The sequence below is a fragment of the Helianthus annuus genome, chromosome 12 (assembly GCF_002127325.2).
Source record: "Helianthus annuus cultivar XRQ/B chromosome 12, HanXRQr2.0-SUNRISE, whole genome shotgun sequence".
Classification (NCBI taxonomy): Eukaryota; Viridiplantae; Streptophyta; class Magnoliopsida; order Asterales; family Asteraceae; genus Helianthus; species Helianthus annuus.
In genome coordinates this window covers 53,555,491-53,571,020 of record NC_035444.2, presented here as the reverse complement: position 1 = coordinate 53,571,020, position 15,530 = coordinate 53,555,491, and the positions used below count along the sequence as shown (strand labels likewise).

Here is a 15,530-nt window from a genome sequence, read left to right as displayed (position 1 = left end):
CAACAATGCAGGCTTGTATGCAGCTATTCGAGAATCCGGGCAACAAAACGATTGGTCTTTCGCGTGTTATGTTTCACAGGAAGAGCCAAGAACTTGGAAAGAAGCCATGAAAGATAACTCTTGGGTGGAAGCAATGCAGGAAGAACTGCAACAATTCCAGAAGTTGGGTGTCTGGAAACTCGTAGAGAAACCTGCTGGATACAAGAAGATTGGTACCCGTTGGGTTTTCAAATGCAAAAAGGATGACCGCGGAGTTGTTATCCGAAACAAAGCACGTTTAGTCGTTCAAGGTTTTCGTCAGATAGAAGGAATCGACTACAACGAAGTGTATGCACCTGTTGCACGTCTCGAAGCAATTCGAATCTTTCTAGCCTATGCTTCCTTCAAAGGATTCAAGGTTTATCAGATGGACGTGAAAAGTGCATTCTTACATGGTGTGGTTGAAGAAGAAGTGTACGTCGAACAGCCTCCAGGTTTTGAAGATCCTATCCATCCCGATCGGGTTTGGTTGCTCAACAAAGCTCTCTATGGTCTTCATCAAGCACCGCGAGCTTGGTATGCAACCTTATCTCACTATCTGCTGGAGACCGGTTTTCGCAGAGGTCTTATCGATTGTACTCTTTTCATCAAAGAACAAGATGGAGATCTTCTTCTGGTACAGGTATACGTTGATGATATTATTTTTAGTTCTACTAATGATGCTTTGTGTAGGAATTTCGAGCGCATTATGCAGGATAAATTCGAGATGAGTGCTATGGGGGAAATGACCTTCTTCTTGGGCCTACAAGTGCAACAAACTGAGTCTGGGATATTCATCCATCAGACTAAATATGTTGGCGACATCTTGAGCCGGTTCCAGATGTCTGATGCAACGCCCATTGGTACCCCATTGCCAACAAATCACGGAATTACTCCTGACTTGAAGGGAGAAGCTGTTAGCCCCTCAAACTATCGCGCAATGATCGGATCTCTTATGTACCTCACAGCATCAAGGCCAGACATAATGTACCCAACGTGCCTGCTTGCCAGATATCAAGTCAATCCGAAGGCCTCACATCTTGCAGCTGTAAAAAGGATTTTTCGTTATTTGAAGGCTTACCCTGACACCGGTCTGTGGTACCCTAGGGATAATAACTTTGAATTGGTCGCATTCAGTGATTCTGATTTTGGCGGATGCAAAATCGACGGCAAATCCACAACGGCTGGATGTCAGTTTTTAGGAAATCGCCTAGTCACATGGCAGTGCAAGAAGCAGACTTGCGTCGCTACATCAACATGCGAAGCTGAATACATTGCTGCCTCAAGTTGTTGCTCCCAAGTTCTTTGGATCCAACAACAATTGCGGGACTACGGTTTTGAATTCCTAACTACTCCTATTTACGTTGATAATTCTACTGCTTTAGATATCACTAGAAATCCTGTGCAGCACTCAAAGACCAAACACATCGAAATCAAATATCACTTCATACGTGATTGCTTTGAGAAAAGGCTAATCGATGTTGTTAAGGTCCACACCGATGACCAACGTGCCGACTTATTTACCAAAGCATTTGACAAATCAAGATTTGACTTCTTATTATTGGTAAACGGCATTAAGGTCAAGCAAGAGTAAAACCAACATCGGAAAATCATTTTTGTAAATACCTTTGTGTTTTAAATTTGTCTTAGTTTATTGATTTTAGGGGGAGTAAATCCAAAAATCTGAAAATCCAAAAACATCGAAAAATTTCAAAAACACAAAAACAATAGAAAAACAAAAATGAGTTTCCTGGCGAGCAAAAGAGAAAATGATAGTACATCAGTGGTCTATCCAAGCCTCTTTAAACCTTAAATGAAAAACGATAAGCAGCTCTATATAAGATGTATCGGTAGGCTCACAATCATTTTAAAGTGTGCAGGGTGATATAAATCTTAAATCGACTGAAGATCAGGTGGGAACCATTCATTGGCATATGGTCTTAGTACCGAAATTTCGTTTGATAGATTGCCGAGGTTCTGAGATATTCGGTCTTTATGCTGCTTATCATCTGGGTATCATGGTTGTATCTTTTACCGAAAAATAACGGGGACGCAAGTCTAGATCTTCCATGATACTATACATACGTGTACATAATACATACTGCATTCGACCTCAATAAGTGATAAACAATCACATGTCCAATCAAATAAGTGATAAACATCACATTTATCCGGGAGTCAAGTTCGTCTCTCTGCTGTACGGAAGTACTGACCTGTTCACGGACTTGCTCCTGTGCCCTCATGCATATGAAAATCAAGTTCCTCATCAATAAGTGATTCTATCACATAGGGCTTGTTTTCAATCAAAATAAGTGAGAATCTCACATCATATACGGTCAAACAGATGATAATCGGTATACTCACCGGTAAGTTGAACCCTCGTGCATACCTTGATACGGGAATGTGTCGTGATGTGGATGAACACCGGTCGGTAAGTATAAATCATACCTTAACGTATCCCCTCGCTATGATTACAAATGATAAGTTGAGCTTAAGTGGACAACAATACCGATAATTGTTATAGGATGCTTATCTTAATGTTAACTAACTGAACAACAAGAGTGTTTTGGCATGACCATACACTGATATGATTCTCTTACCCTCGAAATTCGCAAAAAGAATGTCTGTATATATTTATTTACTGCTTTCAGTCTTTGCATTTGAAATATTCAAAAATACCAAAAAAATTTTATTTCTATTTTATTTTCGATCGTACGATGTTGGAACTCGAGTCTTCGTTACCTGAAACCTGACTGGAAACCGAATTGACTAAATCTTCATAAACGGTCGAAATTTACAAGTTTTGGAAGTAATAAACTAAAAATTGATAAATTTATTATACTTTCAAACTGTCGGATGGTGTTTGATTGTGACATGGTCATACGTGTGTCATTTGTTTATGTTAACTATATTCCAAGCAGTTGTTCTCATTACGCGTTTAGATTTCTTGCATGTGCAGATTCTAAAGGCTAGGAGAACATGGTCGATGACAAGCTTCGGAATGAAGACACGACGTGAAGGCACTGATCGAGTTGCCGCTGACCATCATCAACACCACAAGGATCTCACTTCATAAAGAACAAGTATTTCACGAGCATAACTCAAGGGGGAGCTTATGTTAAGGGGGAGTTTGTCAACACACTTCCTACATGATACGGATAGTTTGTTGATACACTCTCTACTTTCAAGACGTGAAGACTTTGAAGATCCTCCGACATTGAAGACTTGAAAGGACATCAGAGTCTTGAAGACATGAAGATCAAAGATGATCAAGATCGAGACAAATCTGCAAACATCGAGATCGAGACAAAGCTACAGCCAAGGGGGAGTTTGTTGGTGCACTTGTGTCTGTACTTTGTCTGTATTCAGTCACGATGTAAACGATGTCCTTGTTAGTCATGAAAGTTTGACCAAGTAAACCGTCCTCCTGGTTTGACTTGGACAAACAGTTGTATTATGGTTGTTAATGTTCTGTGTCGAAGGTTGGACAATCGAATGATAGCTTTCATCCTTCGATGACCTCGAAAGATAGGCCACGGAGGATACTGTTGGACTTCGAAGGATATGCAATCCTTTGAAGTATATGTGGATCCTTCGATGGCTTAGTGATCGACAGATGATCTTTCGGTCAATCTGCATGATCCTTCGACCAGATCTGTTGGGCTGGGTATATATATACCCATGCAGTGTGTTAGACAGAAGTAGATGCACACAGAAGGATAGAGAGACACTTGAGAGCATTCTGTCCGAAACACACACACACTTTGAGAGTTTGCAAAACTGATTTGTAAACATTGTGCTTGTAACCGGAACCTTTCATTCGCATTAATACAAGTGGTGTTAATCGGTGAATCTTTGTGTGTTTGTGTTTGTGCTTGTTTCATCCCGGTTTGCTCACTAGCTTGGATTCCGCACTTGCTAGTGGGTTAGTATAACAAGGTTAAGGTTGAACCTCATCCTCCGAGAGGGACCTACAAACCATACATTTTATTGATACGAAAGGTGTCTTCTTTCATACTTTTAAGTTTACGACACTGCCTGAATCCATTCAATACTATGTTAAAGAGTCTTGACTACAAAAGTGTTTTCGCTTAAAGTATCCAACTTGACATATGTAAAATGTAACAAACAAATTACTTTTGTATCTCTGATTAAAATTTAATGTAGTTTCTTTCCTTCTCGACCCTAACAGGTTAAGGGCACTTCCAACAGTGTAGCCAAGAGATATTGATGACACCCAATCATAGTTCAACTGTTCAAGAGCTTAAATCTCCTAAGAGACCACACGACAAGGTTAGCCTACAAGCTACACCCCGGATATAATTGCATATAGTAGCACGTATAAGCTTCCAAAAGAAGCTATATTCGTATAACTGTTAAACGCTTTAATCATATCTAGACTTCAAGATATTATAGTTGAGAATACTTTTAATATCATCCCACTGTTAAACGCTTTAATCATATCAAGGCTTCAAGATATTATAGTTGAGAATACTTTTAAAACCATCCTTGCTTTGAACTGGTGGAATTGTTAGTAACCAAGTATTTGACATAAATCAACCAGATTCGAATATTCTTTTGTGAGGCTGTTCCTTCCTAGGTAAACATCATTTTATCTAGGTGTAAATTCAACTAATTAAGTTCGTATTTGTTGGAAATTAATCTGAGGTGAGCTGAAAACTGAATTTAACCTTTATCTCTTTGGTTGCATATTAAAGCTTACAGATTTGTAGTTAAATCTAATAATAACAATTCTACGTATATTAATAGATCACGGAAAAGTGGATCAACTTCCTACTAGCAAAACCTTATGAAGACCTGTTTGGTAGCGACATGGAAGGTACAAAATATATCCACATTGAAATATATTTTAACATCTTCGCCTCAACATTTTGCTCTTTGAGCTTCTAATAGGCTATTTGAGCTCCATGATCATGATCTGGTGTTTTAGTTATGTTATTGTATTATTAGCCACGATTGTTCGCATTACTTATGAAGTTGGAATTTATGACGTGGCCTTAGTATATATTAGATGATCATCTGTCTGTGATGTGACCCAAGTATACGTTCGATTTTGTTCGGCACAACCTATAGCGACGACATGTCGTCGCTATATATAGGCGTACTTCTTTTCGTCTCTAAAGTATAATTTCTTGTAGCAATTAGTTTAATATTCAGTTTGCGTACTTTAAGTTTGGTGTTTGATGGTTATTTGTTTATCTTAATATACGTTAGATAGTGATGTAGACTAAATGAAGGTTTGTGTTGCTTTATGTCTGTGCTTTGGGTGGTATGTGTAGATTGGCTAACATACCATTTGTACAAATGTTGGACAATACGATTCCATAGGGGTATGATATAAGATATGATACAAATAGAGATGCCCAAAATATGAAGACATGACTAGAAAGTGTTTTACTTTATGATTTAGTGAGCAATTATAATAAACTAAATTTTTCAACATTTTTTTTTTTTTTTTGCAATTTGGGGTTGTTTGGATTTGGTTTTGCTGTAGGGTACAAGTTCAGCTTTTTGGCTAAGCTAAGGGCACACGTAATCCTATTCACACGCTTGCTGATTCGGATGTCAAGGCCGATGTCCAAAGCTCCTGTTGTTGTTGCTTAGTGTGTTTTCACCTCTTACTTTAGTTGATATATAATATTTTGTACTGTTGGTTAGTGTTTTCTCACCTCTTAGTTTAGTTGATATATAGTAACTCATAGGGGGATTTTGAGTTTTAGATGTGAATGTAACTATGGCATTTTTTTGTGGATCAAAAGAAATAGTCGATGTGACTTCATTTAATAGATGTTGCTTTGTATAAATACAAATGTAATTAACGCCGCATCCCGCCGCATTGCGGCGGGTAGTATACCTAGTTTTTATTAACTTAGTAGATCTTAACATTCTAATTCATCTCATTCCAGATAAATTAATTAATGACAAAAATAACTTGCTGCGAACTTCACGTAAGTACTCCAATCGAAAATTTATTAGAGCAACATGGCAATTTTAAATTTACTCTAGGAATAATTGTAAATATATATGAAAAAGTGTAAAATACATTACGGCTGATTGGCTTAACGTACATCACGTACGACAACGTGTGTGATTATGTGTATAACGTGCGGGATTAATGGTTTTCAACACGCATGATAAATGTTTTTAACATGTGTGATTTGAGTTTTTGAGTTTATAACGTTCGTGATTTTGAAAATAACGTGCGTAATTTGGTGGTCGTACGTTAACCGTAATGTACATTAACTGGCCTCTATATATATTCCATATTTCTAGTCTATAATAGGGTGTAGAAATTAGATTGATTCTGTTAATATACTCTTCCTATACAAGTTAGTTTTATAAAGAAAAGAGTTAAATGCTTGGTTGGTCCCTGTGGTTTGCAAAAATTGCAGACTTGGTCCTAGTGGTTTATTAATTACACGTGTGGTACCAAAACTTGTCAAAAATGCACTCGGTTGGTCCCCAGCCCTAACATCAGTTAAATATCTCTGTTAAAACACCTCATGTGCTTAACACATGAGGGTAATTTGGTCATTTCAGTCTAGTTGGTCCCACTCCACCCCCTTCTTCTCCCCTAAACCACCACCACCACCACCATCTGTGCATTTAAACATCTGTCTGCATTGCTGGACTTGCAGAAATGTTCAAGACTATGGACACTGACGACAGTAATCAAAGCACATTAGAGGAATTAAGGGAAGGCTTAGAGCGAGCTGGTGTCGCATTAAAAGATTCAGAAATCACTAAATTAATGGAATCGGTAATAATCTATATAGTTTGGTTTTGTCAACCGTCTTGTATCCATCGTCAATAACATCATCTTCTTTGCAGGCTGATATAGACCATAGTGGTGCCATAGATTATGGAGAGTTTATAGCAGCAATGCTTGATTCGCATACAATCCAGAAGGAAGATAACTTATTTTGTGGTTGTTGAGTGATGATTTGAATTCGCATACAGGATTATGATGAGCAAATTGAATTGAATGAGTGATGATTTGAATTGGATATATGAGAGAATGGTAGCTGAGTTGGGGGATAATCAATACTCCACCATTATTGTTGTTCTAGGGTTTCTTGATTATTGTGGAGAGGATGGATTCATTGTCCCCAACCTTTTTTCAATGTAAAAACGAGAGGGGGGGGGGACCAGTTAGGGTTTCCATTGAAGCATATGTTTAAATGCAGACAGATGGTGGTGGTGGTTTGGGGAAGAAGAAGGGGGTGGTGGGACCAACTAGACTGAAATGACCAAATTACCCAAATGTGTCAAGCACATGGGGTGTTTTAACAGAGATATTTAACTGATGTTAGGGCTGGGGACCAATCGAGTACATTTTTGACAAGTTTTGGTACCACACGTGTAATTAGTAAACCACTAGGACCAAGTCTGCAATTTTTGCAAACCACAGGGACCAACCAAGCATTTAACTCTAAAGAAAATAATTGAACTAAAATAAAATACTAAGTAATTACATTAAAAAGGTCCTTCTAGAGGAATCAATTCCTAGTTTCATATAAGTCGTTCACTTCATTTATTTTATATGCATATAATTTATATAAACTACTATACATTTAGATAAAATAATATTTTTTATATGCATATATATATATATAATTAATATAAACTACTATGCATTTACATTGAAAATGAGTAAATGACCCTACAAAGAAGCAAAGTCATAGTGTCTTACCCAACCGTTCACTTTAATGCTAAAATCTTACAACCATATGAAGTATTTGTTATTTTATATATTCCGAAAGTTGGATTTTGAAAAGTCTCAAATAATATCATTGCTCTGGAGCACCAATGGAGGACCAGTCCACACATATATTCTTCTTTCTTGCTTTGATCATGCTGCCATCAGGTTGTTCTCCAGTAGATACCATATCTGCAAATCAAGAAATCAAGGATGGTAAAGCCACCCTTGTTTCCAAAGGCGAAATGTTCGAATTGGGCTTTTTTAGTCCCGGGAAGTCTAAGAACCGGTACCTGGGGATATGGTACAAGAAGATATCATATGGGACTGTTGTATGGGTTGCTAACAGGGAGATCCCAATTGCAGATACATCAGGCATGCTCAAACTTACCAGACTGGGAAACCTGGTGATTCGTAGTGGCGGAAACCCGATGGTTTGGTCATCCAATTCAACGGTATCTGTGTGGAATAATAATCCAATGATGGTTGTGGCAGTGCAGCTTCTAGATTCTGGAAATTTAGTTGTGTGGAATAAAAATAAAATGATTTGGCAAAGTTTTGACTATCCTGGTGACACACATCTACCAGGAATGAAATTCGGAAATGACTTGGTAACAGGGCTGCAGTGGTCCATGACATCTTGGAAGAGTCCCGATGATCCTTCTGTAGGTGTGTATAGACATATACAAGACACGAATGGGTATCCACAAAATTTGAGGTTTAAAGGTGAAATTTTATTGGGGAGACTTGGACCGTGGAATGGTCTCGGTTTTAGCGGTTTTCCTATAGAAAAAGAAAATCAGATTTACTCAATCAAGTTTGTCATGAATGAAAAGGAAATCTATACTACATATGAAGTTAAGAGTTCAGTTGTTCAGCGGATGGTTTTGACATGGGATGGCAAGGCACTAGTTTTGCAATGGATTGAGCGAATCAAAGACTGGATTGTTTATGCCACCGCTGATATAGATACTTGTGATCGATTTTCACTCTGTGGTCCATATGGAATCTGTAGCATTAACAAGCATCCACCTTGTTCTTGCATGGATGGTTTTGAACCAAGAAATCCAAGAGAATGGGAAGCATCTGATTGGGTAAGTGGGTGTATACGCAAAAAGCCTCTGCATTGTAGGAATGGGAATGAGATTGGTGATGGGGATGGTTTTTTGAAAATTGCAAGAGTGAAGGTACCAGACACACGACGGGCATGGTATAATGTGAGCATGACCCTCGGAGAATGTGAGATGGCCTGCAAACGGAACTGCAGTTGTACATGTTATGCCAATATAGATATTAGAAATGGAGGAAGTGGATGTTTGCTATGGTTTGATCAGCTTCTGGACATTAGAGAGTTTGATGTAGATCAAGATATTTACATAAGAATGGCAGCCTCGGAGTTAAAAGGTAATCATTTTCATGGTTTTAATTAGCCTATATGTTTCAGTTCTAAATTATAGTTATTTCTTAATGAAAGGTCTGGTGGATTCCCTGTCCGATGTCAACAAAAAGAAAAGAATACTTATACTGGTACTTTTAACTTCATCAGTTGTGACACTCCTCTTCGCAGCGGGTTATGCATGTCCAAAGCTAAAGAAACGACCTCATATGAAAAGACGAGGTAAGATAAAGGAGAATGTAAATTTATAATTTATGATACATAAAAAATCATGTAACAATATCATTTTGTAGGGAAGTGGTCTGGGCAGGATGAAAAGGATGCAAGTCTGCAGATGGAACAACTTGATGATTTACAATGTCTTAGCCTACATGAGGTAGTAAGGGCAACAAATAACTTCAGTGTCTCCAATAAGATTGGTGAAGGCGGCTTTGGTACTGTTTACAAGGTAACTTCTTTATGCCTTTAAACAGAACAAATTGCTTATCCCTATCATGGATCAAAAGTGTATAAATCTACAGAATTATAAGTTATCTTATACTCATAATCATTTAGGGTGTGTGGGAAGATGGAAGAGAAATAGCTGTGAAGCGGCTCTCAGAAACATCCCAACAAGGGCTTGATGAGTTCAAGAATGAAGTCATCTGCATTGCAAAACTTCAGCATCGGAATCTTGTGAAACTTCTCGGATATTGCGTTCATCAAAATGAACTGATTTTAATTTATGAATACATGACTAACAAAAGCTTGGACTGGTTTCTCTTTGGTTGACTCACTCTTTCACTTAGTATCTCTCTTTTTAAAATTTATATAATTACACATGACACAGTACTCACCTTTTGGCAGATGAAACAAGAAGTTTGATGCTTAACTGGCCTCAACGACTCAATATAATACATGGGATAGCGCGAGGTATTCTCTATCTACATCAAGATTCCCGCCTCCAAATTATCCACAGAGATCTAAAGGCAGGTAATATTTTGCTGGACGGAGACATGAATCCAAAAATATCTGACTTCGGCCTTGCGAGAATATTTGTAGGACATGATGCCACTGCTAAGACAAAGAAAGTGGTGGGAACATAGTAAGAATCCTCCATAACAATAATTGTTTTTCTCCATAAAAGAATGAAGTTGAAATTGAATGAGAACCTCTTCACACTAATCTGTAAATATATGTCGTCTGATCTATTTGTAGTGGTTACATTTCTCCGGAGTATGCAGTGCACGGGCGTTTCTCTATAAAATCTGATGTGTTTAGTTTTGGTGTTCTGGTGTTGGAGATAATTTGTGGAAAGAAAAACAAAGAATTCTCTCATGGAGACCACAATGATAACCTTCTTGGACATGTAAGCTAAGTTGTTTGACCAAATCCCTACATCTTGACCAGAAACTAGTGATCTTTTAAAATATGTGTTCTGGTTTGATGTAGGCATGGAGACTCTTTAAAGAAGGAAGGTCTATTGAATTAATGAGTGGATCATTACAGACCTCACATGTCATCTTTGAAGTACTAAGATCTATACATGTTGCGTTGTTATGTGTGCAGCATCATGCAGAAGATAGACCAACGATGTTGTCAGTGGTTCTAATGCTGGTTAGTGAGGGGCCATTGCCTGATCCTAAACAGCCTGCTTTTTTCAATGAAGAGGGCTTCCGTGAACTCGAAACACTTGCATCTGTTGATGAAGCCACACTAACAATGTTGCATGCTCGATAGCAAGCATGCATTTATGTTAGAAAAAGGTTCAAACACCTGTAATGTTTTGACAGTTTGTGGATAAGGACTCACCCCTAAGTAAATATCTAATAATTTTCATTCGTTCAGTTGACTTTGTTGGCTTAAAATTAGCTTTGTTTCATAACACAATATGTCGCCCAACCCAACGACAATTAAGAAGAACCAGTGAAGACTGGGACAACAACCACAGGCGCCATCTAAAGGCGTTAGTCTGTTGTGGTAGTTAAGGTTAAGACCGTTAGGCAGTTAGGATATAAATACATGTAATCTAATTTGTAAAACATGTTGGATATAATGTTCAATTGTCGATTATAATTCAATGTTGCCATCAATGTACGACCCAAAGAGTTACACTTTGGGTAACGAACATATAAGGTGTTTTAATCGTTAACCGGATCACGAAATAATAAGCGTAATAAAAGAAACATGTAATTATTTAGAATAATTACGGAGAGTCGAATTAATATTATAATTAATTGTTAATTATAATTAATTACTAGATAATTAGAAGAAAATAGATAATTGTTATATTTATAAGATAATTATGAAGAATTGTAATTAGATTACATTACTTTTATCTTTTTTTTATTATCTCCTAAAAACTCTCTATTTAATTTATGGCTACATAAAAATCTCAAAAGAAATCTTTCAATTAGAAAAAGGATACGGAACTTTAGTTGGGGAAGTGGTTGTATGCTTTTAAAAGGTCCAATAGGAACAGAAAAATAGATATAAGACATCCCAAAAGTCTTATATTGTTTTGCTTGCTGTTTTGCCATCGGAAAAGAAAAAGGGAAGAGGAGCAACATTGCATAAGCATTTAATTGCCAGTTTCAAGCAAACTCTTTTGTTTCTTCGATTACGCATAAGATTACGCATAAAATAAAGTTTCGAACTTTATTTTCTTTAGATTTATGTTTCGTTTGAAATCGTTTCAAACGAACATATATGATTTCGTGGTCAACGATCATCTAGCGAGATCGTTCGTTGAACCAAGGTGTCTTTCTTGGATGTCACGATTCTTTATTGTATTTTAACCTATTTTGATTGTAACGAGATCACTGGTGGAATCGGTTTAGAACCGAACCTCGTGTACATGTTTTTCCGCTGCGTTCAGTTTGTTTGACAAATTGACTAAAATTATTTTCTAAAAGTTACACGAAAATTCCAACAGTGGTATCAGAGCCACCTTACAAATCAAAGTAGGCTAATTTTATTATAGTGTTTATAGATCTATAAAGTAGTTTATAGAATTGCATGCTTAAAATCGAGTAGATTTGGCATAGGAATTTGTCACGTATAATAGTTATAGGCAAGTTTTTATTAAGGCCAAACATGAACACTTGTCAAAGTCCACTTTGACAAAATAATTTTTGGCCTTAACCTATTTCGTTTAGCTTAATGATCGTACTATGCAAATCCGGGTCTAGAATCGGTTTTAATATAACACGCGTACTAAATAAATTTTTGGAGCTACGCGCGTTACACACAAAAATAAAACCGATAATATTAAAATAATGATTTTAATATGAAAATTGATATTATTATTATTTGTTTTTAAATTATCAATAATGTTTAGATTGATATTAAAAAAAACAAAAATTAGTATTTCGTAACAAACTTTTATTTTGAAGATAAAGTTAAAAGTTTGTTCAGTTTTTTTTTGTTTAGAATATTTAAAGGATATTAAGGTTTTCTTGATATTAAAGTTTATTTCTTTAATTGGATTGGATCTAAAATTAAGTGGGAGCACAAAAGGGTTTGTACTACACTTAATAGGCTCGGTTCATGTTCTTGGGCTCGAACGAACCGAACATATTCTGAACCCGGAATTGCATATTTATTTATTTTGCGTTTTGCCATGAGATGTTTATTACGCCATAAAATTAATAACTAATACACGATCATTAAAACGACAATTTTAATAAAAGGTTTATTAAGTATTGGATAGGTAATTAAAATAAACAGTTTATTTTAAAATACCAAAATCAAAATGGGTTTTTCAAAAATTAAAAGTTAATTTGAAAACCGTAATTAATAAATGTGATTAATTAAAATAAATTTGCGACACGACCAACTTAGATTAAATAGGGTATTTAAAATTAATCGGTCGAGTGATTGAAAGGTGTTTCAAGTCGTCACAAATTAAAACGTAAAATTGATTTTTACAAAGGAATTGTATAGCCTATGTTCATGCCATAGGCCGTACAAGTATTTTAAAACGACCCGAACTGGTAATTTTAAAATATAACCCAAATTAAAATCGATATTCTACGCCACCCTAAATTAAGAACACCCGAACTGATCTATCCGAACCCCTGGTGCTAGTGTTTACCCTGCATCCAGGCCTACGGTTTTGGTTAGGGGTAGTTCCGCGATTTCCATGCTTACATGGGCCGGGCTACGGTTCTTATTTGAGAACAAATATCACTATTGCGACACGAGAGCGAATGTTAGTGTTTACCCTGCATTCGTCTTCTACGGTTGTGAAAGTGGGCGTAGTTGGGGTTAACGTACCAATGCTTGACAACACTCGTCATGCGACCCCAAACCGAGAATTGTGTAGTTGACACAATTGGTGATCGTCACCTACCCTTCAATCTATGCCAGTGAAGAGTGCTAAGTCCATTCACTGAGTTATGGGGAGATGGGATCTCATCCTAATTCCTAAAATTTTGTAAATCTTGGGTCAAAATTGAATTAGGTTAATGCATGAAAATTACTAATAAAATTTTCTTCTAAATTCTACAGATGTCTACAAACAATTCTTATAACACCAAATTCTCGCTTAAGTCCATCCTTGAAAATGCTAAACTTGATAATTCTAACTTCATGGATTGGTACCGCAACCTGAAAATTGTTCTCAGGGCGGAGAAAAAGGCTTATGTCCTTGAAGGACCAATTCCCGAAGCACCTGCTGCCAATACGGGTGCAGCCCGTAGGACATGGGAAAAACATGTTGATGATTCCCAAGATGTGACATGTCTTATGCTTGCTATGATGATTCCAGAACTTCAGAAGAATCTGGAAAACTTGGGAGCATATGAGATGAGTGAGCAGCTGAAAAACATGTTTCAGCAGCAAGCTCGTCATGAGCGTTTTGAGGTGATGAGATCTCTCATTACATGTCGCATGCAGGAAGGTACTTCGGTCAGTTCTCATGTACTGAAAATGAAGTCTTTCGTTGATCATCTAGAGCGTCTGAACGCACCCCTTAGTAATGAGTTAGCTACGGATTTGATCCTTAACTCACTACCCAATTCATATCATTAGTTCGTAATGAACTATAACATGAATGGGTGGGAAAGAACGATCCCAGAGTTGCATCAGATGCTAAAAACTGCTGAGACAAACATCCCAACTAAAGGCAATCCAGTGCTGGCGATCAGGGAAGGAAGAATTACCAAGAAGAAGCAATCCAAGGGAAAAGGCAAGGCGAGTAAGCAAGACAAGGGAAAAGGCAAAAAGGTTGCCACTCCGAAGGCAAAGCCTCATAAAGATGCCAAGTGTTTTCACTGTGATGAGATCGGGCATTGGAAGAGGAATTGTCCCAAGTACCTGGCTGAGTTGAAGCTTAAGAAGCTGCAGATTGGAGAATCCTCAGGTATACATGTTATTGATCTATTTTCCTTTTCGAGCAAATCTTGGGTGTTTGACACTGGATGTGGTTTTCACATTTGTAATGATTTGCAGGGACTAAAAAGGATTAGAAAGCTGAAGCAGGGTGACTTAGAGCTGCACGTTGGGAACGGGCAGAATGTTGCTGTGAAGGCAGTTGGAGAATTTATTCTTGAATTACCTTCTGGATTGTTTATTTCTTTAGACAATGTTTTTTATGTTCCTAGTTTGACTAAGAATATTATTTCTGTTTCTGCTTTAAGAGAACAAGGTTTTAATTATGCTTTTGATATTGTTAATGGTAACATTTCTGCATTTTTAAATGGTGTGTTCTATTTTGAGGCTAAGCCTCACAATGGTGTCTATGAAATAGATACTTCTAACAATAGATCAAATAATATGGTATGCTCTCTTTCCTCTAAACGTGTTAAAACTAGCTTTAATCAAACATATCGTTGGCATTGTCGTCTTGGCCATATTAACATCAATCGCATGAGGAAGCTCCAGACCACAGGGATTCTAGAATCCATGGGTCAGGAGACTTATGATTTATGCGAATGTTGTCTAAGTGGCAAGATGACCAAGGCCCCTTTTACCGGAACTAGTGAAAGGGCCAAAGACCTGTTAGGACTCATACATACTGATGTATGTGGTCCATTCATGACTATGTCAAGGAACGGGGAAAGATACTTCGTTACATTTACTGATGATTATAGTAGATATGGATATGTTTATCTTATGAAGTTTAAACATGAAACCTTTGAAAAGTTCAAAGAATTCCAAAATGAAGTACAGAATCAACTAGGGAAAACGATTAAGGCACTTCGATCCGATCGAGGTGGTGAATACATTAATCAAGAGTTTAATGAACATCTCAAGAAGTGTGGGATTATATCCCAACTAACTCCACCTGGAACACCACAACTTAATGGTGTGTCTCAGAGGAGAAATCAAACCATATTAGATATGGTTCTATCAATGATGTGTCGTACAAACTTACCACACTCCTTTTGGAGTTATGCTCTTGAAACTGCTACA

The 15,530-nt window shown here is 37.1% G+C and overlaps 1 protein-coding gene across 2 annotated transcripts; it reads left to right on the top strand.

The window, feature by feature from the left end:
• Window positions 1–7,790: 7,790 nt before the first annotated feature.
• LOC110886482 (G-type lectin S-receptor-like serine/threonine-protein kinase At4g27290) lies at window positions 7,791–10,960 on the top strand. Of its 2 annotated transcripts, none has more exons than XM_035980543.1 (7): window positions 7,791–9,142; window positions 9,213–9,356; window positions 9,428–9,582; window positions 9,690–9,900; window positions 9,981–10,218; window positions 10,332–10,482; window positions 10,683–10,960. In XM_035980543.1, the coding sequence occupies exons 1-7, from the start codon at window positions 7,849–7,851 to the stop codon at window positions 10,851–10,853; spliced, it is 2,364 nt and encodes a 787-aa protein (XP_035836436.1). In that variant the 5' UTR covers window positions 7,791–7,848; the 3' UTR covers window positions 10,854–10,960. The 2 variants fall into 2 exon arrangements, with proteins under 2 accessions (XP_035836436.1, XP_021989981.2); XM_022134289.2 differs by having other exon boundaries at window positions 10,566–10,960.
• The last annotated feature ends 4,570 nt before the right edge of the window (window positions 10,961–15,530 follow it).

Bases quoted from the DNA above. Each gene is read 5' to 3' on its own strand.
- LOC110886482 (XM_022134289.2), top strand. From the start codon at position 7,849: ATGGAGGACCAGTCCACACATATATTCTTCTTTCTTGCTTTGATCATG. The intron at 9,357-9,427 runs GTAAGATAAAGG...ATCATTTTGTAG, and splicing joins ACCTCATATGAAAAGACGAG to GGAAGTGGTCTGGGCAGGAT. The intron at 9,901-9,980 runs GTTGACTCACTC...ACCTTTTGGCAG, and splicing joins CTTGGACTGGTTTCTCTTTG to ATGAAACAAGAAGTTTGATG.